Below are 24,853 nucleotides of genomic sequence, written 5' to 3' on the forward strand. Positions count from 1 at the left end.
CTCAGAGAGAGGTTAGGGAGAGGGTCACAGTACTCATCTCAGAGAGAGGGTCTCAGTACTCATCTCTGAGAGGTTAAGGAGAGGGTCTCAGTACGCATCTCAGAGAGAGGTTAGGGAGAGGGTCTCAGTACTCATCTCAGAGAGAGGTTAGGGAGAGGTTCACAGTACTCATCTCAGAGAGAGGGTCTCAGTACTCATCTCTGAGAGGTTAGGGAGAGGGTCTCAGTACTCATCTCAGAGAGAGGTTAGGGAGAGGGTCACAGTACTCATCTCTGAGAGAGGTTAGGGAGAGGGTCTCAGTACTCATCTCAGAGAGAGGTTAGGGAGAGGGTCTCAGTACGCATCTCAGAGAGAGGTTAGGGAGAGGGTCTCAGTACTCATCTCAGATTGGTTAGGGAGAGGGTCTCAGTACTCATCTCAGAGAGAGGTTAGGGAGAGGGTCTCAGTACTCATCTCAGAGAGGTTAGGGAGAGGGTCACAGTACTCATCTCAGGGAGAGGGTCTCAGTACTCATCTCAGAGAGAGGTTAGGGAGAGGGTCTCAGTACTCATCTCAGAGAGAGGTTAGGGAGAGGGTCTCAGTACTCATCTCAGAGAGAGGTTAGGGAGAGGGTCTCAGTACTCATCTCAGATTGGTTAGGGAGAGGGTCTCAGTACTCATCTCAGAGAGAGGTTAGGGAGAGGGTCTCAGTACTCATCTCAGAGAGAGGTTAGGGAGAGGGTCAGTACTCATCTCAGAGAGAGGTTAGGGAGAGGGTCAGTACTCATCTCTGAGAGAGGTTAGGGAGCGGGTCTCAGTACTCATCTCAGAGAGAGGTTAGGGAGAGGGTCTCAGTACTCATCTCAGAGAGAGGTTAGGGAGAGGGTCTCAGTACTCATCTCAGAGAGAGGTTAGGGAGAGGGTCACAGTACTCATCTCAGAGAGAGGTTAGGGAGAGGGTCTCAGTACTCATCTCAGAGAGAGGTTAGGGAGAGGGTCTCAGTACTCATCTCAGAGAGAGGTTAGGGAGAGGGTCACAGTACTCATCTCAGAGAGAGGTTAGGGAGAGGGTCTCAGTACTCATCTCAGAGAGAGGTTAGGGAGAGGGTCTCAGTACTCATCTCAGAGAGAGGTTAGGGAGAGGGTCTCAGTACTCATCTCAGAGAGAGGTTAGGGAGAGGGTCTCAGTACTCATCTCAGAGAGAGGTTAGGGAGAGGGTCTCAGTACTCATCTCAGAGAGAGGGTCTCAGTACTCATCTCAGAGAGAGGTTAGGGAGAGGGTCACAGTACTCATCTCAGAGAGAGGGTCTCAGTACTCATCTCTGAGAGGTTAAGGAGAGGGTCTCAGTACGCATCTCAGAGAGAGGTTAGGGAGAGGGTCTCAGTACTCATCTCAGAGAGAGGTTAGGGAGAGGTTCACAGTACTCATCTCAGAGAGAGGGTCTCAGTACTCATCTCAGAGAGAGGGTCTCAGTACTCATCTCTGAGAGGTTAGGGAGAGGGTCTCAGTACTCATCTCAGAGAGAGGTTAGGGAGAGGGTCTCAGTACTCATCTCAGAGAGAGGTTAGGGAGAGGGTCTCAGTACTCATCTCAGAGAGAGGTTAGGGAGAGGGTCTCAGTACTCATCTCAGAGAGAGGTTAGGGAGAGGGTCACAGTACTCATCTCAGAGAGAGGTTAGGGAGCGGGTCTCAGTACTCATCTCAGAGAGAGGTTAGGGAGAGGGTCTCAGTACTCATCTCAGAGAGAGGGTCTCAGTACTCATCTCAGAGAGAGGTTAGGGAGAGGATCTCAGTACTCATCTCAGAGAGAGGTTAGGGAGAGGGTTTGGGTTAACTCCTGGGTACTGGGTAGTGGTTCAGTAAGTATGTCCAAAATGGCACCCTATTCCTTATATAGTGTACAACCCATAGAGCTCTGGTCAAAAGTAGTGCACTATGTAGGTTATAGGATGCCATTTCATACGCAAGATAGTCAGTACACATCTCTCAATGACGTAACAGTCAGGGCCTGGGCTAGCTGCTGGGTACTGGTGGGACCCCAGGGGTTAAAGGTGACTGTTCTGTTCTTGGTGACCATGAGGAATCCGTTGGTGCTGAATCGTCCTGGGACGTCCCCAACATCTAGCCATACGAAGGCCGCTACGGCAGAGGACTGCAGGGTCACGGTGTATCCTCCCATCTCGTCCTGCTGCACCTCGGCCTGAGAGGAGAGAGAGAGGTCACTATGGCAGTCATACTGACCACCCAGAGAGACGGGGGGCTGAAAACAGAGCACTCCTGGTCCATTACTAATAATACCCTATTCATAATGTGTTATAAGCACGTATATAACACCCTGTGAACTATGCGTAATGCATTATAATGCACAACCAATAACAAGCTGTATACTAACCCAGACTACCCTAAGAGCGTATACATTAGTCCTCCTGCCATCCAGAGAGACAGGGAGGGTGAAACATAGCACTCGTTATCTATTCAATAACAAGCTGTATATTAACCCAGACTACCCGATAGGAGATCCAGTGGACAAATATGATTGCTATGACGTAATTAGAAGCAGAACTCATGATGATGCAGTCAGGTCAGTTAATAGTGATGTCATTGTCACTAGTTGTGTCTGCTGTCGTTCTTACTGTGGTGTTGGGTCTCAGCATCCCCTGGGCATTTTTGGGCGAGCTGAGGAAGAGGTGGTTAATGGGACCTTGCTGGCTGTTGACGTCCTCAAGGTGAAAGGTCAGGAGACAGGTGAGGCGGGTACAACTCCCGCGCCCACACCCCGCCAGCAAGGCTGTGATTGGCTGTTTGTGGACGACCTCAGCACTTCCTCCTTCCACAAGAACGAATCCGGAAGTCACAGTGCACACAGGATCCAGACTGCTCCACTCATAGACTGAAACCTGACGACAAGATACATCAGTCTACAATCACAGTTAAAAAGGGCCCCAGGACCAGTGGAAGCAAATTGGCCCCATAATATTGAAGATGCACCATTTTGTTTCAAACCTGTCCTATAGCCCATGTTAAGGTCAATGATATCAAGTACCAGGATATTGTTTTTTACTAAGTACCAGGATATTGTTTTTTACTAAGTACCTGTCACGTTCCTGACCTGTTTTATGTTATTTTTGTATGTGTTTAGTTGGTCAGGGCGTGAGTTGGGGTGGGCATTCTATGTTTTGTGTTTCTATGTTTAGGTCACTTGTAATTAGCCTTATATGGTTCTCAATCAGGGACAGGTGTTTGACGTTTCCTCTGATTGAGAACCATATAAAGGTAGGCTGTTCACACTGTTTGTTTGTGGGTGATTGTCTTCCGTGTCTGTGTCTGTGCACCACACGGGACTGTTTCGGTTTGTTCGTTCGTTAGGTGTAGTCTGTACCTGTTCGTGCGTTCTTCATGTTATATGTAAGTTCTCATGGTTTAGGTCAGTCTACGTCGTTTTGTTGTTTTGTAATTTTCCAAGTGTTTTTCGTGTTCGTCTTCGTCTTTAAATAAATTCATCATGTATTCACAACCCGCTGCATTTTGGTCTTCCGATCCTTCTCTCCTCTCCTCGTCCGAGGAGGAGGAAGAACTAGACAGACGTTACAGAATCACCCACCAACCTAAGACCAAGCGGCGTGGGAGAGCGCAACAAAGAAACCAGGACTCGTGGACATGGGAGGAAATATTGGACGGAAAAGGACCCTGGGCTCAGACAGGGGAATATCGCCGCTCTGTTGAAGAGAGGGAGGCAGCTAAAGCCCAGGAGCGGTGGTTTGAGGAGGCAGCAAGGAGACGTGGCTGGAAACCCGAAAAGCCTGTGAGTAAACCCCAAAAATTTATTGGGGGGGGGCTGAAAGGGAGAGTGGCGAAGTCAGGTGGGAAACCTGCGCCTACTCCCTGTACTTACCGTGGAGAGCGAGAGTACGGGCAGACACCGTGTTACGCAGTAGAGCACAGGGTGTCTCCTGTACGTGTGCATAGCCCGGTGCGGTACATACCAGCTCCTCGTATCGGCCGGGCTAGATTGAGCGTTGAGCCGGATGTCATGAAGCCGGCCCAACGTATCTGGCCACCAGTGCGTCTCCTCGGGCCGGCTTACATGGCACCAGCCTTACGCATGGTGTCCCCGGTTCGCCTACATAGCCCGGTGCGGGTTATTCCACCTCCCTGCACTGGTCGGGCGACGGGGAGTATACAACCAGGTAAGGTTGGGCAGGCTCAGTGCTCAAGGGAGCCAGTACGCCTGCACGGGCCGGTATTTCCGGCGCCACCTCCCCGCTCCAGCCCAGTACCACCAGTGCCTACACCACGCACCAGGCTTCCAGTGCGTCTCCAGAGCCCTGTACGCACTGTTCCTTCTCCCCGTACTTGCCCTGATGTGCGTGCCCTCAGCCCGGTACCACCAGTGCCGGTACCACGCACCAGGCCTATAGTACGCTTTGAGAGTCCAGTGTGCCCTGTTGTTGTTCCCCGCACTAGCCTGAAGGTGCGTGTCCTTAGCCCGGTACCTCCAGTTCCGGCACCACGCACCAGGCCTACAGTGCGTCTCAGCCGGCCAGAGTCTGCCGTCTGCCCAGCGGCGTCTGAACTGCCCGTCTGCCCAACGGCGCCTGAACTGCCCGTCTGCCCAACGGCGCCTGAACTGCCCGTCTGCCAAGCGGCGCCTGAACTGCCCGTCTGCCCAACGCCGTCTGAACTGTCCGTCTGCCAAGCGCCGCATGAACTGCCCGTCTGTATTGAGCCTTCAAAGCCGCCCGTCTGCCATAAGCCTGCAAAGCCGCCCGTCTGCCATGAGCCTACAGAGTCGTCCGCCAGACAGGAGCCGCTAGAGCCTTCCGCCAGACAGGAGCCGCCAGAGCCTTCCGCCAGACAGGAGCAGCCAAAGCCTTCCGCCAGACCGGATCAGCCAGAGCCTTCCGCCAGACCGGATCAGCCAGAGCCTTCCGCCAGACCGGATCAGCCAGAGCCTTCCGCCAGACCGGATCAGCCAGAGCCTTCCGCCAGACCGGATCAGCCAGAGCCGTCAGCGAGCCATGACCAGCCAGAGCCGTCAGCGAGCCATGACCAGCCAGAGCCGTCAGCGAGCCATGACCAGCCAGAGCCGTCAGCGAGCCATGACCAGCCAGAGCCGTCAGCGAGCCATGACCAGCCAGAGCCGTCAGCGAGCCATGACCAGCCAGAGCCGTCAGCGAGCCATGACCAGCCAGAGCCGTCAGCGAGCCATGACCAGCCAGAGCCGTCAGCGAGCCATGACCAGCCAGAGCCGTCAGCGAGCCATGACCAGCCAGAGCCGTCAGCGAGCCATGACCAGCCAGAGCCGTCAGCGAGCCATGACCAGCCAGAGCCGTCAGCGAGCCATGACCAGCCAGAGCCGTCAGCGAGCCATGACCAGCCAGAGCCGTCAGCGAGCCATGACCAGCCAGAGCCGTCAGAGAGCCATGACCAGCCAGAGCCGTCAGCGAGCCATGACCAGCCAGAGCCGTCATCCAGCCATGACCAGCCAGAGCCGTCAGCGAGCCATGACCAGCCAGAGCCGTCAGCGAGCCATGACCAGCCAGAGCCGTCAGCGAGCCATGACCAGCCAGAGCCGTCAGCGAGCCATGACCAGCCAGAGCCGTCAGCGAGCCATGACCAGCCAGAGCCGTCAGCGAGCCATGACCAGCCAGAGCCGTCAGCGAGCCATGACCAGCCAGAGCCGTCAGAGAGCCATGACCAGCCAGAGCCGTCAGCGAGCCATGACCAGCCAGAGCCGTCATCCAGCCATGACCAGCCAGAGCCGTCGTCCAGCCATGACCAGCCAGAGCCGTCGTCCAGCCATGACCAGCCAGAGCCGTCATCCAGCATTAAGCCATCATCCAGCCAGGATCCGCCAGAGCCAGCCAGCCAGGATCCGCCAGAGCCAGCCAGCCAGGATCCGCCAGAGCCAGCCAGCCAGGATCCGCCAGTCATTCTGGTGTTGCCCCTCATTCTGGTACTGCTCCTCATTCTGGTGCTGCCCCTCAGTCCGGTGCTGCCCCTCAGTCCGGTGCTGCCCCTCAGTCCGGTGCTGCCCCTCAGTCCGGTGCTGCCCCTTAATCCAGTGGGGTTAATTTGGAGGGTGGCCATTTGGAGGAGGCTACAAAAGCGGGGTTTGACTAAGGTGGGATGGGGACCACGCCCAGAGCCTGAGCCGCCACCGTGGACAGATGCCCACCCAGACCCTCCCCTAGACTTTATGCTGGTGCGTCCGGAGTTCGCACCTTGAGGGGGGGGTTATGTCACGTTCCTGACCTATTTTTGTATGTGTTTAGTTGGTCAGGGCGTGAGTTGGGGTGGGCATTCTATGTTTCGTGTTTCTATGTTTAGGTCACTTGTAATTAGCCTTGTATGGTTCTCAATCAGGGACAGGTGTTTGACGTTGCCTCTGATTGAGAACCATATATAGGTTGGCTGTTCACACTGTTTGTTTGTGGGTGATTGTCTTCCGTGTCTGTGTATGTTGCACCACACGGGACTGTTTCGGTTTGTTCGTTCGTTTGTTGTAGTCTGTACCTGTTCGTGTGTTCTTCGTGTTATATGTAAGTTCTCATGTGTTAGGTCAGTCTACGTCGTTTTGTTGTTTTGTAATTTTCCAAGTGTTTTTCGTGTTCGTCTTCGTCTTTAAATAAATTCATCATGTATTCACAACCCGCTGCATTTTGGTCTTCCGATCCTTCTCTCCTCTCCTCGTCCGAGGAGGAGGAAGAACTAGACTGTCGTTACAGTAGATCAATATTAAAATTATTTATTTGATACAGTATTTTTTGCTAATCTTTATCAAGGCTGCCAATAATGATAGATCTGACTGTACATACATAAACAGGTTATTAAACAGGCATGTTTCTGTGTATTGTGTTTTTAATGTGTGGACTCAATGTGGTATTGAGTTATTTGACGTGTTGAAAATGGCGAGAGGGTCAACGTACCACAGTCCTGAGCTTAAGGTCGTGGCTCAGGTCAGACACAGCATAGACCACCAGACTACCCTGGTCCTCGAAGCCCACCGGCAGCACAGGGGAGAAGAAGTCCTTGGCAAAGTAATGCAGCATCTTCCACTTCCCACCAAACTCTGCAGACGAAGAAGAAGAACAGATCTGGGAGAACACAACGTCTTGACAGTGAGACCAAGAGGCAATTTGCCTTTCCGCGGAGCAATTTCCCCTTCGCCGAGGGTGACTGAGTATTTGCTACTCCTCTACAACAAAAAAATATATATTGGTTGACAACCAGCCTATCTACCAAACAATCAACCAGTCGACTAATTGGAGTAGATACCTTGATATTTAAACTATTTCCACTCGTCACCCATATTTTTGAGCCGGTCTGCTATTTGTATAATGATCAACTATAGGAGATATGTCATTCGTTGAAGGAGGTTATCGAGCAGGAGGTTATCGAGCAGGAGGTTATCGAGCAGGAGGTTATCGAGCAGGAGGTTATCGAGCAGGAGGTTATCGAGCAGGAGGTTATCTAGCAGGAGGTTATCGAGCAGGAGGTTATCTAGCAGGAGGTTATCGAGCAGGAGGTTATCGAGCAGGAGGTTATCGAGCAGGAGGTTATCGAGCAGGAGGTTATCTAGCAGGAGGTTATCGAGCAGGAGGTTATCTAGCAGGAGGTTATCGAGCAGGAGGTTATCGAGCAGGAGGTTATCGAGCAGGAGGTTATCGAGCAGGAGGTTATCGAGCAGGAGGTTATCTAGCAGGAGGTTAACTAGCAGGAGGTTATCTAGCAGGAGGTTAACTAGCAGGAGGTTAACTAGCAGGAGGTTATCTAGCAGGAGGTTAACTAGCAGGAGGTTAACTAGCAGGAGGTTAACTAGCAGGAGGTTAACTAGCAGGAGGTTATCGAGCAAGTTAAGCAATAATTTGGTAATTTGACTTTTGTTTGACTGTCGCTGCAAAGTAGGTATGATTTGACACCTACTCGGGGTGCGCTCTGTGCATCCTGAGCGTGCTCTGTTGCGAGATAGTCTAGGCCTACTGCTGAACGCCCTGAATTATTTGAGGGACATGTTCATGCTCAGAATTTATGAACGGCTTGTTGCGCAACTCCCATCAATGCCACTGGAGAAGTTACTATCATTACTAAATATCAGTTTAATTTGCTGTGAAATCTTTACATAGTGGCACAGCCAAGCCAACAAGGTGACACAGCACCCCTCTTATTTGGGTAGAACCCTGGTATAGTGACCAGATCTGGAGAGAACCCTGGTATAGTGACCAGATCTGGAGAGAACCCTGGCATAGTGACCAGATCTGGAGAGAACCCTGGCATAGTGACCAGATCTGGAGAGAACCCTGGCATAGTGACCAGATCTGGAGAGAACCCTGGCATAGTGACCAGATCTGGAGAGAACCCTGGCATAGTGACCAGATCTGGGGAGAACCCTGGCATAGTGACCAGATCTGGAGAGAACCCTGGCATAGTGACCAGATCTGGAGAGAACCCTGGCATAGTGACCAGATCTGGAGAGAACCCTGGCATAGTGACCAGATCTGGGGGAGAACCCTGGTATAGTGACCAGATCTGGAGAGAACCCTGGCATAGTGACCAGATCTGGGGGAGAACCCTGGCATAGTGACCAGATCTGGAGAGAACCCTGGCATAGTGACCAGATCTGGAGAGAACCCTGGTATAGTGACCAGATCTGGAGAGAACCCTGGCATAGTGACCAGATCTGGAGAGAACCCTGGTATAGTGACCAGATCTGGGGGAGAACCCTGGTATAGTGACCAGATCTGGAGAGAACCCTGGTATAGTGACCAGATCTGGAGAGAACCCTGGCATAGTGACCAGATCTAGAGAGAACCCTGGCATAGTGACCAGATCTGGAGAGAACCCTGGCATAGTGACCAGATCTGGAGAGAACCCTGGCATAGTGACCAGATCTGGGGGAGAACCCTGGCATAGTGACCAGATCTGGAGAGAACCCTGGCATAGTGACCAGATCTGGAGAGAACCCTGGCATAGTAACCAGATCTGGGGAGAACCCTGGCATAGTGACCAGATCTGGAGAGAACCCTGGCATAGTGACCAGATCTCGGGGAGAACCCTGGCATAGTGACCAGATCTGGGGGAGAACCCTGGCATAGTGACCAGATCTGGAGAGAACCCTGGCATAGTGACCAGATCTGGGGGAGAACCCTGGCATAGTCACCAGATCTGGGGGAGAACCCTGGCATAGTCACCAGATCTGGGGGAGAACCCTGGCATAGTGACCAGATCTGGGGGAGAACCCTGGCATAGTGACCAGATCTGGAGAGAACCCTGGCATAGTGACCAGATCTGGAGAGAACCCTGGCATAGTGACCAGATCTGGAGAGAACCCTGGCATAGTGACCAGATCTGGAGAGAACCCTGGCATAGTGACCAGATCTGGGGGAGAACCCTGGTATAGTGACCAGATCTGGAGAGAACCCTGGCATAGTGACCAGATCTGGAGAGAACCCTGGTATAGTGACCAGATCTGGGGGAGAACCCTGGCATAGTCACCAGATCTTGGCTTTAAAAATGGTCACTTCCGATTTATGCTGTATTTCCCAGGACTCTCGGGATATATACGATTTACAATGAATTCGGAAAGTATTCAGACCCCCCTTTTCCACATTTTGTTACATTACAGCCTTATTCTAAAGGGGATTAAATAGTTTTTTCCTCATCAATCTATGCACAACACCCCATAATGACAAGACCAAAATGTTTTTTTAGAATTCTTAGCAAATTTATAACAAAAAACAGAAATACTTAATTTACATAAGTATTCAGACCCTTTGCTATGAGACTCGAAATTGAGCTGGTAGACTGCAGGACCACCGCTGCTTGGTAGACTGCAACACCACCGCTGCTTGGTAGACTGCAGCACCACCGCTGCTTGGTAGACTGCAGGACCACCGCTGCTTGGTAGACTGCAGCACTACCGCTGCTTGGTAGACTGCAGGACCACCGCTGCTTGGTAGACTGCAACACCACCGCTGCTTGGTAGACTGCAGCACCACCGCTGCTTGGTAGACTGCAGGACCACCGCTGCTTGGTAGACTGCAGCACCACCGCTGCTTGGTAGACTGCAGGACCACCGCTGCTTGGTAGACTGCAACACCACCGCTGCTTGGTAGACTGCAGGACTACCGCTGCTTGGTAGACTGCAGGACCACCGCTGCTTGGTAGACTGCAACACCACCGCTGCTTGGTAGACTGCAGCACCACCGCTGCTTGGTAGACTGCAGGACCACCGCTGCTTGGTAGACTGCAGCACCACCGCTGCTTGGTAGACTGCAGCACCACCGCTGCTTGGTAGACTGCAACACCACCGCTGCTTGGTAGACTGCAGGACTACCGCTGCTTGGTAGACTGCAGCACCACCGCTGCTTGGTAGACTGCAGCACCACCGCTGCTTGGTAGACTGCAGGACCACCGCTGCTTGGTAGACTGCAGGACCACCGCTGCTTGGTAGACTGCAGCACCACCGCTGCTTGGTAGACTGCAGCACCACCGCTGCTTGGTAGACTGCAGCACCACCGCTGCTTGGTAGACTGCAGGACTACCGCTGCTTGGTAGACTGCAGGACCACCGCTGCTTGGTAGACTGCAGCACCACCGCTGCTTGGTAGACTGCAGCACCACCGCTGCTTGGTAGACTGCAGCACCACCGCTGCTTGGTAGACTGCAGGACCACCGCTGCTTGGTAGACTGCAGCACCACCGCTGCTTGGTAGACTGCAACACTACCGCTGCTTGGTAGACTGCAGGACCACCGCTGCTTGGTAGACTGCAGGACCACCGCTGCTTGGTAGACTGCAACACCACCGCTGCTTGGTAGACTGCAGCACCACCGCTGCTTGGTAGACTGCAGCACCACCGCTGCTTGGTAGACTGCAGCACCACCGCTGCTTGGTAGACTGCAGCATTGCAGGACATAATAATGGACACTTCATTCAAAAGGCAACATGGGACATAAGAAGAAGAAGAAGGGTGGTGGTGTATGTTTCATGATTAACTTCTCATGGTGTGATTGTGACAACGTACAGAAACTCAAGTCCTTTTGTTCACCTGACCTAGAATACCTCACAATCAAATGGCGACCGTATTACCTCACAAGAGAATTCTCTTCGGTTATAGTAACAGCCGTGTATATTCCCCCTCAAGCCGATACCACGACGGTCCTCAAGGAACTTCACTGGACTTTATGCAAACTGGAAACAACATATCCTGAGGCCGCATTTATTGTAGCTGGGGATTTTAATAAAGCAAATTTGAGGACAATGCTACCGAAGTTATATCAACACATTTCCTGTAGTACTCGCGCTTCAAAAACTCTCTACTATTACTCTCCCTTCCAGCATGGCTACAAGGCCCTCCCCCGATCCTCCCTTGGGCAAATCAGATCACGAGTCCATTCTGCTCCTCTCTTCCTATAGGCAGAAACTCAAACAGGAAGTACCTGTGCTAAGGTCTATTCAACGCTGGTCTGACCAATCAGAATCCATGCTTCAATATTGTTTCGATCACGCGGACTGGGATATGTTCCGGGTAGCCCCTGAGAATAACATTGACGTATACATGGACACGGTGACTGAGTTCATCAGGAAGTGTATCGGGGATGTTGTTCCCACTGTGCCTATTAAAACCTACCCAAACCAAAAACCGTGGATAGATTGCAGAATTCGCGCAAAACTGAAAATGCAAACCTCCGCATTTAACCACGGCAAGGTGACTGGGAATATGGTTGAATGCAAACAGTGTAATTATGCCCTTCGTGAGGCAATCAAACAGGCAAACCGTCAGTACAGAGACAAAGTGGAGTCGCAATTCAACGGCTCAGACACGAGACGTATGTGGCAGGGTCTACAGACAATCACGGACTACAAAGGGAAAACAAGCCAGGTCGCGGACACCGACGTTTTGCTCCCGGACAAGCTAAACGCCTTCTTCGCCCGCTTTGAGGAGAACACAGTGCCACTGACGCGGCCCGCTTCCAAGGATTGTGGGCTCTCCTTCTCCATGGCCGATGTGAGTAAGACATTTAAGCGTGTTAACCCTCGCAAGGCCACTGGCCCAGGCGGCATCCCTACCCGCGTCCTCCGAGCATGCGCAGACCAGCTAGTTGGAGTGTTTACGGACATATTCAATCTCTCCCTATCCCAGTCTGCTGTCCCCACATGCTTCAAGATGGCCAACATTGTTCCTGTTCCCAAGAAAGCAAAGGTAACCGAACTAAATGACTATAGCCCCGTAGCACTCACTGCTTTGAGAGGCTAGTTAAGGATCATATCACCTCTACCTTACCTGTCACCCTAGACCCACTTCAATTTGCTTACCGCCCCAATAGATCCAAGGATGATGCAATCGCCATCACTCTGCACACTGCCCTGTCCCATCTGGACAAGAGGAATACCTATGTATGAATGCTGTTCATTGACTATAGCTCAGCCTTCAACACCATAGTACCCTCCAAGCTCATCATTAAGCTCGGGGCCCTGGGTCTAAACACCGCCCTGTGGAACTGGGTCCTGGACTTCCTGAAAGGGTGTGGTGAAGAAGGCGCAACAGAGCCTCTTTTTAAGAAATTTGGCTTGGCCCTTAATACCCTCACAAAGTTTTACAGATACACAATTGAGAGCATCCTGTCAGGCTGTATCACCGCCTGGTACGGCAACTGCACTGCCCACAACTGCAAGGCTCTCCAGAGGGTGGAAAGGTCTGCCCAACGCATCACCGAGGGCACACTGCCTGCCCTCCAGGACACCTACAGCACCCGATGTCACAGGAAGGCCAAAAAGATCATCAAGGACAACAACCACCCGAGCCACTGCCTGTTCACCCTGCTATCATCCAGAAGGTGAGGTCAGTACAGGTGCATCAAAGCAAGGACCGAGAGGCTGGAAAAACAGCTTCTATATCAAGGCCATCAGACTTCTTATGGCTGGGGGCAGTATTGAGTAGCTTGGATGAATAAGGTGCCCAGAGTAAACTGCCTGCTACTCAGGCCCAGAAGCCAAGATATGCATATAATTAGTCGATTTGGATAGAAAACACTCTGAAGTTTCTAAAACTGTTTGAAATGTCTGTGAGTATAACAGAACTCATATGTCAGGCAAAAACCTGAGAAAAAATCCAACCAGGAAGTGGGAAATCTGAGGTTTGTAGTTTTTCAAGTCATTGCCTATTGAATATACAGTGTCTATGGGGTCATATTGCACTTCCCAAGGCTTCCACTAGATGTCAGCAGTCTTTAGAACCTTGTTTGATGCTTCTACTGTGAAGGAGGGGGGAATGAGAGCTGTTTGAGTCAGGGGTCTGGCAGAGTGCCATGGGCTCAGTCTCGTTACTTTCCTGTGAAAGAGTTAGCTGCGTTCCATTGCATTTCTACAAAGGAATTCTCCGGTTGAAACATTATTGAAGATTTATGATAAAAACATCCTAAAGATTGATTCTATACTTCGTTTGACATGTTTCTACGAACTGTAATATGACTTTTCATCTGAACTTTGGCCTGGACTTGCCCGCACCTCCTGAGTTTGGATTTGTGCACTAAACGCGCAAACAAAAAGGAGGTATATTTGGACATAAATTATGGACTTTATCGAAACAAAACAAACATTTATTGTGGAACTGGGATTCCTGGGAGTGCATTCTGATGAAGATCATCAAAGGTAAGTGAATATTTATAATGCTATTTCTAACTTCTGTTGACTCCACAACATGGCGGGTACCTGTATGGCTTGTTTTTGTGTCTGAGCGCCGTACTCAGATTATTGCATGGTGTGCTTTTTCCGTAAAGTTTTTTTGAAATCTGACACAGCGGTTGAATTAAGGAGAAGTGGATCTAAAGTTCCATGTTTAACACTTGTATCTTTTAGCAATGTTTATTATGAGTATTTCTGTAAATTGATGTGGCTCTGCAAAATCACCGGAAGTTTTAGAGGCAAAACATTACTGAACATAACGCGCCAATGTAAACTAAGATTTTTGGATATAAATATGAACTTTACCGAACAAAACATACATGTATTGTGTAACATGAAGTCCTATGAGTGTCATCTGATGAAGATCATCAAAGGTTAGTGATTCATTTTATCTTTCTGCTTTTTGTGACTCCTCTTTTTGGCTGGAAAAATGGCTGTTTTTCTGTGACGAGGTACTGACCTAACATAATCAGATGGTTTGCTTTCGTCGTAAAGCCTTTTTGAAATCGGACACTGTGGTGGGATAAACAACAAGTTTATCTTTAAAAGGGTGTAAAATACTTGTATATTTGAGGAATTTTAATTATGAGGTGTCTGTTTGAATTTGGCGCCCTGCACTTTCCCTGGCTGTTGTCAAGTCGATCCCGTTAACAGGATCTCAGCCGTAAGAAGTTAAACAGCCATCACTAGCCGGCTTCCACCCGGTTATGTAACCCTGCACCTTAGAGGCTGCTGCCCTATATACATAGACATGGAATCACTGGTCACTTTAATAATGGAACACGAGTCACTTTAATAATGTTTACATACTGCTTTACTCATCTCATATGTATATAATGTATAATGTATTGTGTTGAAGAAAACCATTAAGGAGAACTGAGCATTAAATATAAATAGGTCTAGTTGCCAGGCTGAAGTAGCAAGGACATGCACATTAAGAGAAGATGACACCCAGGCCATTTGACACCCAGGCTATACTCTATTTTTGAAAGAGTACATTAACCAAGACCACACGTACATTTATGACAGCTGGACATACTATGGTCAGCAGGATACAGAAAGAAAGATGGTAGCAAGATAACTGATGACTAACACGTAAAACATAAGCATGCATTATTTTAGGACGTGAAAAGGGTTCTGTCATCGTTATAACCTAACCAAAAGCAGATATGAGCGTTAGTGGGCGTGAACAAGCAAGCTCTGAGATGAAAAGATAATCATAGAGAAAAGTCAAGGGAAGCTATTTTCATATAGAGGGAGGGGACTCTATACATTATGCAAAGACAGAATCCTATAAAGGCAGGACTCTGTAATATGAGAATTTAGTCTCTTTCCATGGAGGGGCTCGGCGCTGTTACGTTTGTGATAGGGTCTTTCCATGGAGGGGCTCGGCTTTGCTACTTTGTATTAAAGTCTTTATTGAATTCACAAGTTCTTGTAAGAGTGTTATATTTCTGAGACGATTCTCCACGACAATAGCTCGTCCTAATATTTATATATTTCTTAACTCTATTCTTTCACTTTTATATTTGTGTGTAACTTCAACGTGCAGATGTGTAAATGCCCTCCAGGACATCCTGTAACAGTACCTACCTATAGAGGACCAGGACATCCTGTAACAGTACCTACCTATAGAGGACCAGGACATCCTGTAACAGTACCTACCTATAGAGGACCAGGACATCCTGTAACAGTACCTACCTATAGAGGACCAGGACATCCTGTAACAGTACCTACCTATAGAGGACCAGGACATCCTGTAACAGTACCTACCTATAGAGGACCAGGACATCCTGTAACAGTACCTACCTATAGAGGACCAGGACATCCTGTAACAGTACCTACCTATAGAGGACCAGGACATCCTGTAACAGTACCCACCTATAGAGGACCAGGACATCCTGTAACAGTACCTACCTATAGAGGACCAGGACATCCTGTAACAGTACCTACCTATAGAGGACCAGGACATCCTGTAACAGTACCTACCTATAGAGGACCAGGACATCCTGTAACAGTACCCACCTATAGAGGACCAGGACATCCTGTAACAGTACCTACCTATAGAGGACCAGGACATCCTGTAACAGTACCTACCTATAGAGGACCAGGACATCCTGTAACAGTACCTACCTATAGAGGACCAGGACATCCTGTAACAGTACCTACCTATAGAGGACCAGGACATCCTGTAACAGTACCTACCTATAGAGGACCAGGACATCCTGTAACAGTACCCACCTATAGAGGACCAGGACATCCTGTAACAGTACCTACCTATAGAGGACCAGGACATCCTGTAACAGTACTTACCTATAGAGGACCAGGACATCCTGTAACAGTACCCACCTATAGAGGACCAGGACATCCTGTAACAGTACTTACCTATAGAGGACCAGGACATCCTGTAACAGTACCCACCTATAGAGGACCAGGACATCCTGTAACAGTACTTACCTATAGAGGACCAGGACGGGCCCTGCCAGATATCATTGAGTTGCCAGTAGAGAGCTCCCATGGTGTGACCTTTGCCCTCGATGACCTCACTCTGGCTGCGGCGGTAGAACTCTGTCTGGACCTTAACACACTGGGCCTGCATGACCTGGAGGAAGACCACTCAGTCACATGACCTGGAGGAAGACCACTCACAGTCACATGACCTGGAGGAAGACCACTCACAGTCACATGACCGGGAGGAAGACCACTCACAGTCACATGACCTGGAGGAAGACCACTCAGTGAACCCTGAGACAGATGGCTGTAGATTGCTGCGGAGTCGCTATACGTGTGTGAAGGCAAAGTGAACACAAGCTCTGATCTCAGCAAAACACATGGCTGTGATGTACAGTGTCTGGTGTACCTGTGTGACGTAGTGTCTGGTGTACCTGTGTAATGTACAGAATCTGGTGTACCTGTGTGATGTAGAGTCTGGTGTACCTGTGTGATGTACAGAATCTGGTGTACCTGTGTGATGTAGTGTCTGGTGTACCTGTGTGACGTAGTGTCTGGTGTACCTGTGTGACGTAGTGTCTGGTGTACCTGTGTGATGTAGTGTCTGGTGTCCCTGTGTGATGTACAGTGTCTGGTGTACCTGTGTGACGTAGTGTCTGGTGTACCTGTGTAATGTACAGTATCTGGTGTACCTGTGTGATGTAGTGTCTGGTGTACCTGTGTAATGTAGTGTCTGGTGTACCTGTGTGATGTAGTGTCTGGTGTACCTGTGTGATGTAGTGTCTGGTGTACCTGTGTGATGTAGTGTCTGGTGTACCTGTGTGATGTAGTGTCTGGTGTACCTGTGTGATGTAGTGTCTGGTGTACCTGTGTGATGTACAGTATCTGGTGTACCTGTGTGATGTACAGTATCTGGTGTACCTGTGTGATGTAGTGTCTGGTGTACCTGTGTGATGTAGTGTCTGGTGTACCTGTGTGATGTAGTGTCTGGTGTACCTGTGTGACGTAGTGTCCGGTGTACCTGTGTGACGTAGTGTCCGGTGTACCTGTGTGACGTAGTGTCCGGTGTACCTGTGTGACGTAATGTCTGGTGTACCTGTGTGACGTAGTGTCTGGTGTACCTGTGTGACGTAGTGTCTGGTGTACCTGCGTGACGTAGTGTCTGGTGTACCTGTGTGACGTAGTGTCTGGTGTACCTGTGTGATGTAGTGTCCGGTGTACCTGTGTGACGTAGTGTCTGGTGTACCTGTGTGACGTAGTGTCTGGTGTACCTGTGTGACGTAGTGTCTGGTGTACCTGTGTGATGTAGTGTCTGGTGTACCTGTGTGATGTAGTGTCTGGTGTACCTGTGTGATGTAGTGTCTGGTGTACCTGTGTGATGTAGTGTCTGGTGTACCTGTGTGATGTAGTGTCTGGTGTACCTGTGTGATGTAGTGTCTGGTGTACCTGTGTGACGTAGTGTCTGGTGTACCTGTGTGATGTAGTGTCTGGTGTACCTGTGTGATGTAGTGTCTGGTGTACCTGTGTGATGTAGTGTCTGGTGTACCTGTGTGATGTAGTGTCTGGTGTACCTGTGTGATGTAGTGTCTGGTGTACCTGTGTGATGTAGTGTCTGGTGTACCTGTGTGATGTAGTGTCTGGTGTACCTGTGTGACGTAGTGTCTGGTGTACCTGTGTGACGTAGTGTCTGGTGTACCTGTGTGACGTAGTGTCTGGTGTACCTGTGTGATGTAGTGTCTGGTGTACCTGTGTGATGTAGTGTCTGGTGTACCTGTGTGATGTAGTGTCTGGTGTACCTGTGTGACGTAGTGTCTGGTGTACCTGTGTGACGTAGTGTCTGGTGTACCTGTGTGATGTAGTGTCTGGTGTACCTGTGTGACGTAGTGTCTGGTGTACCTGTGTGATGTAGTGTCTGGTGTACCTGTGTGATGTAGTGTCTGGTGTACCTGTGTGACGTAGTGTCTGGTGTACCTGTGTGATGTAGTGTCTGGTGTACCTGTGTAATGTAGTGTCTGGTGTACCTGTGTGATGTAGTATCTGGTGTACCTGTGTGACGTAGTGTCTGGTGTACCTGTGTAATGTAGTGTCTGGTGTACCTGTGTGACGTAGTATCTGGTGTACCTGTGTGACGTAGTGTCTGGTGTACCTGTGTGATGTACAGTATCTGGTGTACCTGTGTGACGTAGTGTCTGGTGTACCTGTGTGATGTAGTGTCTGGTGTACCTGTGTGATGTAGTGTCTGGTGTACCTGTGTGATGTAGTGTCTGGTGTACCTGTGTGATGTAGTGTCTGGTGTACCTGTGTGATGTAGTGTCTGGTGTACCTGTGTGATGTAGTGTCTGGTGTACCTGTGTGATGTAGTGTCTGGTGTACCTGTGTAATGTAGTGTCTGGTGTACCTGTGTGATGTAGTGTCTGGTGTACCTGTGTGACGTAGTGTCTGGTGTACCTGTGTGATGTAGTGTCTGGTGTACCTGTGTGACGTAGTGTCTGGTGTACCTGTGTGATGTAGTGTCTGGTGTACCTGTGTGATGTAGTGTCTGGTGTACCTGTGTGATGTAGTGTCTGGTGTACCTGTGTGATGTAGTGTCTGGTGTACCTGTGTGATGTAGTGTCTGGTGTACCTGTGTGATGTAGTGTCTGGTGTACCTGTGTGATGTAGTGTCTGGTGTACCTGTGTGATGTAGTGTCTGGTGTACCTGTGTGACGTAGTGTCTGGTGTACCTGTGTGATGTAGTGTCTGGTGTACCTGTGTGATGTAGTGTCTGGTGTACCTGTGTGATGTAGTGTCTGGTGTACCTGTGTGATGTAGTGTCTGGTGTACCTGTGTGATGTAGTGTCTGGTGTACCTGTGTGATGTAGTGTCTGGTGTACCTGTGTGATGTAGTGTCTGGTGTACCTGTGTGATGTAGTGTCTGGTGTACCTGTGTAATGTAGTATCTGGTGTACCTGTGTGATGTAGTGTCTGGTGTACCTGTGTGATGTAGTGTCTGGTGTACCTGTGTGATGTAGTGTCTGGTGTACCTGTGTGATGTAGTGTCTGGTGTACCTGTGTGATGTACAGTATCTGGTGTACCTGTGTGACGTAGTGTCTGGTGTACCTGTGTGATGTACAGTATCTGGTGTACCTGTGTGACGTAGTGTCTGGTGTACCTGTGTGATGTAGTGTCTGGTGTACCTGTGTGATGTAGTGTCTGGTGTACCTGTGTGATGTAGTATCTGGTGTACCTGTGTTTTGTAGTGTCTGGTGTACCTGTGTGATGTAGTGTCTGGTGTACCTGTGTGATGTAGTGTCTGGTGTACCTGTGTGATGTAGTGTCTGGTGTACCTGTGTAATGTAGTGTCTGGTGTACCTGTGTGATGTAGTGTCTGGTGTACCTGTGTGACGTAGTGTCTGGTGTACCTGTGTGATGTAGTGTCTGGTGTACCTGTGTAATGTAGTGTCTGGTGTACCTGTGTGATGTAGTATCTGGTGTACCTGTGTGACGTAGTGTCTGGTGTACCTGTGTAATGTAGTGTCTGGTGTACCTGTGTGACGTAGTATCTGGTGTACCTGTGTGACGTAGTGTCTGGTGTACCTGTGTGATGTACAGTATCTGGTGTACCTGTGTGACGTAGTGTCTGGTGTACCTGTGTGATGTAGTGTCTGGTGTACCTGTGTGATGTAGTGTCTGGTGTACCTGTGTGATGTAGTGTCTGGTGTACCTGTGTGATGTAGTGTCTGGTGTACCTGTGTGATGTAGTGTCTGGTGTACCTGTGTGATGTAGTGTCTGGTGTACCTGTGTGATGTAGTGTCTGGTGTACCTGTGTAATGTAGTGTCTGGTGTACCTGTGTGATGTAGTGTCTGGTGTACCTGTGTGACGTAGTGTCTGGTGTACCTGTGTGATGTAGTGTCTGGTGTACCTGTGTGACGTAGTGTCTGGTGTACCTGTGTGATGTAGTGTCTGGTGTACCTGTGTGATGTAGTGTCTGGTGTACCTGTGTGATGTAGTGTCTGGTGTACCTGTGTGATGTAGTGTCTGGTGTACCTGTGTGATGTAGTGTCTGGTGTACCTGTGTGATGTAGTGTCTGGTGTACCTGTGTGATGTAGTGTCTGGTGTACCTGTGTGATGTAGTGTCTGGTGTACCTGTGTGACGTAGTGTCTGGTGTACCTGTGTGATGTAGTGTCTGGTGTACCTGTGTGATGTAGTGTCTGGTGTACCTGTGTGATGTAGTGTCTGGTGTACCTGTGTGATGTAGTGTCTGGTGTACCTGTGTGATGTAGTGTCTGGTGTACCTGTGTGATGTAGTGTCTGGTGTACCTGTGTGATGTAGTGTCTGGTGTACCTGTGTGATGTAGTGTCTGGTGTACCTGTGTAATGTAGTATCTGGTGTACCTGTGTGATGTAGTGTCTGGTGTACCTGTGTGATGTAGTGTCTGGTGTACCTGTGTGATGTAGTGTCTGGTGTACCTGTGTGATGTAGTGTCTGGTGTACCTGTGTGATGTACAGTATCTGGTGTACCTGTGTGACGTAGTGTCTGGTGTACCTGTGTGATGTACAGTATCTGGTGTACCTGTGTGACGTAGTGTCTGGTGTACCTGTGTGATGTAGTGTCTGGTGTACCTGTGTGATGTAGTGTCTGGTGTACCTGTGTGATGTAGTATCTGGTGTACCTGTGTTTTGTAGTGTCTGGTGTACCTGTGTGATGTAGTGTCTGGTGTACCTGTGTGATGTAGTGTCTGGTGTACCTGTGTGATGTAGTGTCTGGTGTACCTGTGTAATGTAGTGTCTGGTGTACCTGTGTGATGTAGTGTCTGGTGTACCTGTGTGACGTAGTGTCTGGTGTACCTGTGTGATGTAGTGTCTGGTGTACCTGTGTGATGTAGTGTCTGGTGTACCTGTGTGACGTAGTGTCTGGTGTACCTGTGTGATGTAGTGTCTGGTGTACCTGTGTAATGTAGTGTCTGGTGTACCTGTGTAATGTAGTGTCTGGTGTACCTGTGTGATGTAGTGTCTGGTGTACCTGTGTGACGTAGTGTCTGGTGTACCTGTGTGATGTACAGTATCTGGTGTACCTGTGTGATGTAGTGTCTGGTGTACCTGTGTGATGTACAGTATCTGGTGTACCTGTGTGATGTAGTGTCTGGTGTACCTGTGTGATGTAGTGTCTGGTGTACCTGTGTGATGTAGTGTCTGGTGTACCTGTGTGATGTACAGTATCTGGTGTACCTGTGTGACGTAGTGTCTGGTGTACCTGTGTGATGTACAGTATCTGGTGTACCTGTGTGACGTAGTGTCTGGTGTACCTGTGTGATGTAGTGTCTGGTGTACCTGTGTGATGTAGTGTCTGGTGTACCTGTGTGATGTAGTATCTGGTGTACCTGTGTGACGTAGTGTCTGGTGTACCTGTGTGATGTAGTGTCTGGTGTACCTGTGTGATGTAGTGTCTGGTGTACCTGTGTAATGTAGTGTCTGGTGTACCTGTGTAATGTAGTGTCTGGTGTACCTGTGTGATGTAGTGTCTGGTGTACCTGTGTGACGTAGTGTCTGGTGTACCTGTGTGATGTACAGTATCTGGTGTACCTGTGTGATGTAGTGTCTGGTGTACCTGTGTGATGTACAGTATCTGGTGTACCTGTGTGATGTAGTGTCTGGTGTACCTGTGTGATGTAGTGTCTGGTGTACCTGTGTGATGTAGTGTCTGGTGTACCTGTGTGATGTACAGTATCTGGTGTACCTGTGTAATGTAGTGTCTGGTGTACCTGTGTGATGTAGTGTCTGGTGTACCTGTGTGATGTACAGTATCTGGTGTACCTGTGTAATGTAGTGTCTGGTGTACCTGTGTGATGTAGTGTCTGGTGTACCTGTGTGATGTACAGTATCTGGTGTACCTGTGTAATGTAGTGTCTGGTGTACCTGTGTGATGTAGTGTCTGGTGTACCTGTGTGATGTAGTGTCTGGTGTACCTGTGTGATGTAGTGTCTGGTGTACCTGTGTGACGTAGTGTCTGGTGTACCTGTGTGATGTACAGTATCTGGTGTACCTGTGTGACGTAGTGTCTGGTGTACCTGTGTGATGTACAGTATCTGGTGTACCTGTGTGACGTAGTGTCTGGTGTACCTGTGTGATAAAGTGTCTGGTGTACCTGTGTAATGTAGTGTCTGGTGTACCTGTGTAATGTAGTGTCTGGTGTACCTGTGTGACGTAGTGTCTGGTGTACCTGTGTGACGTAGTGTCTGGTGTACCTGTGTAATGTAGTGTCTGGTGTACCTGTGTAATGTAGTGTCTGGTGTACCTGTGTGACGTAGTGTCTGGTGTACCTGTGTGACGTAGTGTCTGGTGTACCTGTGTGATGTAGTGTCTGGTGTACCTGTGTGATGTAGTGTCTGGTGTACCTGTGTGATGTAGTGTCTGGTGTACCTGTGTGATGTAGTGTCCGGTGTACCTGTGTAATGTAGTATCTGGTGTACATGTGTGACGTAGTGTCTGGTGTACCTGTGTGATGTAGTGTCTGGTGTACCTGTGTGATGTAGTATCTGGTGCACCTGTGTGATGTAGTGTCCGGTGTACCTGTGTGATGTAGTGTCTGGTGTACCTGTGTGATGTAGTGTCTGGTGTACCTGTGTGATGTAGTGTCTGGTGTACCTGTGTGATGTAGTGTCCGGTGTACCTGTGTGATGTAGTGTCTGGTGTACCTGTGTGATGTAGTGTCTGGTGTACCTGTGTGATGTAGTGTCTGGTGTACCTGTGTGATGGACAGTATCTGGTGTACCTGTGTGATGTACAGTATCTGGTGTACCTGTGTGACGTAGTGTCTGGTGTACCTGTGTGACGTAGTGTCTGGTGTACCTGTGTGATGTAGTGTCTGGTGTACCTGTGTGACGTAGTGTCTGGTGTACCTGTGTGATGTAGTGTCTGGTGTACCTGTGTGATGTAGTGTCTGGTGTACCTGTGTAATGTACAGTATCTGGTGTACCTGTGTGATGTAGTGTCTGGTGTACCTGTGTGATGCAGTGTCTGGTGTACCTGTGTGATGTAGTGTCTGGTGTACCTGTGTAATGTAGTGTCTGGTGTACCTGTGTGATGTAGTGTCTGGTGTACCTGTGTGATGTACAGTGTCTGGTGTACCTGTGTGACGTAGTGTCTGGTGTACCTGTGTGATGTAGTGTCCGGTGTACCTGTGTGATGTAGTGTCTGGTGTACCTGTGTGATGTAGTGTCTGGTGTACCTGTGTGATGTAGTGTCTGGTGTACCTGTGTGATGTAGTGTCTGGTGTACCTGTGTGATGGACAGTATCTGGTGTACCTGTGTGATGTACAGTATCTGGTGTACCTGTGTGACGTAGTGTCTGGTGTACCTGTGTGACGTAGTGTCTGGTGTACCTGTGTGATGTAGTGTCTGGTGTACCTGTGTGACGTAGTGTCTGGTGTACCTGTGTGATGTAGTGTCTGGTGTACCTGTGTGATGTAGTGTCTGGTGTACCTGTGTGATGTAGTGTCTGGTGTACCTGTGTGACGTAGTGTCTGGTGTACCTGTGTGATGTAGTGTCTGGTGTACCTGTGTAATGTAGTGTCTGGTGTACCTGTGTAATGTAGTGTCTGGTGTACCTGTGTGATGTAGTGTCTGGTGTACCTGTGTGACGTAGTGTCTGGTGTACCTGTGTGATGTACAGTATCTGGTGTACCTGTGTGATGTAGTGTCTGGTGTACCTGTGTGATGTACAGTATCTGGTGTACCTGTGTGATGTACAGTATCTGGTGTACCTGTGTGATGTAGTGTCTGGTGTACCTGTGTGATGTAGTGTCTGGTGTACCTGTGTGATGTAGTGTCTGGTGTACCTGTGTGATGTAGTGTCTGGTGTACCTGTGTGATGTACAGTATCTGGTGTACCTGTGTAATGTAGTGTCTGGTGTACCTGTGTGATGTAGTGTCTGGTGTACCTGTGTGATGTACAGTATCTGGTGTACCTGTGTAATGTAGTGTCTGGTGTACCTGTGTGATGTAGTGTCTGGTGTACCTGTGTGATGTACAGTATCTGGTGTACCTGTGTGATGTAGTGTCTGGTGTACCTGTGTGATGTAGTGTCTGGTGTACCTGTGTGATGTAGTGTCTGGTGTACCTGTGTGATGTACAGTATCTGGTGTACCTGTGTGATGTAGTGTCTGGTGTACCTGTGTGATGTAGTGTCTGGTGTACCTGTGTGACGTAGTGTCTGGTGTACCTGTGTGATGTACAGTATCTGGTGTACCTGTGTAATGTAGTGTCTGGTGTACCTGTGTGATGTAGTGTCTGGTGTACCTGTGTGACGTAGTGTCTGGTGTACCTGTGTGATGTACAGTATCTGGTGTACCTGTGTGACGTAGTGTCTGGTGTACCTGTGTGATGTACAGTATCTGGTGTACCTGTGTGACGTAGTGTCTGGTGTACCTGTGTGATGTAGTGTCTGGTGTACCTGTGTAATGTAGTGTCTGGTGTACCTGTGTAATGTAGTGTCTGGTGTACCTGTGTGACGTAGTGTCTGGTGTACCTGTGTGACGTAGTGTCTGGTGTACCTGTGTAATGTAGTGTCTGGTGTACCTGTGTAATGTAGTGTCTGGTGTACCTGTGTGATGTAGTGTCTGGTGTACCTGTGTGATGTAGTGTCCGGTGTACCTGTGTAATGTAGTATCTGGTGTACCTGTGTGACGTAGTGTCTGGTGTACCTGTGTGATGTAGTGTCTGGTGTACCTGTGTGATGTAGTATCTGGTGCACC

At 49.5% G+C, this 24,853-nt stretch overlaps 1 protein-coding gene across 1 annotated transcript in view; it reads right to left on the reverse strand.

The window, feature by feature from the left end:
- Positions 1-1,701: 1,701 nt before the first annotated feature.
- The window catches only part of manba (mannosidase, beta A, lysosomal), a 35,473-nt gene continuing 12,321 nt past the window's right edge, over positions 1,702-24,853 (reverse strand). The window contains exons 6-9 of the mRNA XM_039008849.1: positions 16,122-16,266; positions 6,911-7,053; positions 2,615-2,878; positions 1,702-2,181 (exon numbers count right to left, since the gene is read on the reverse strand). Coding sequence (XP_038864777.1) covers positions 1,954-2,181; positions 2,615-2,878; positions 6,911-7,053; positions 16,122-16,266 — 780 coding nt within the window. The 3' untranslated portion in view covers positions 1,702-1,953. The remainder of the gene's footprint in view (positions 2,182-2,614; positions 2,879-6,910; positions 7,054-16,121; positions 16,267-24,853) is intronic.

Source organism: Salvelinus namaycush, chromosome 15 (assembly GCF_016432855.1).
Source record: "Salvelinus namaycush isolate Seneca chromosome 15, SaNama_1.0, whole genome shotgun sequence".
Classification (NCBI taxonomy): domain Eukaryota; kingdom Metazoa; phylum Chordata; class Actinopteri; order Salmoniformes; family Salmonidae; genus Salvelinus; species Salvelinus namaycush.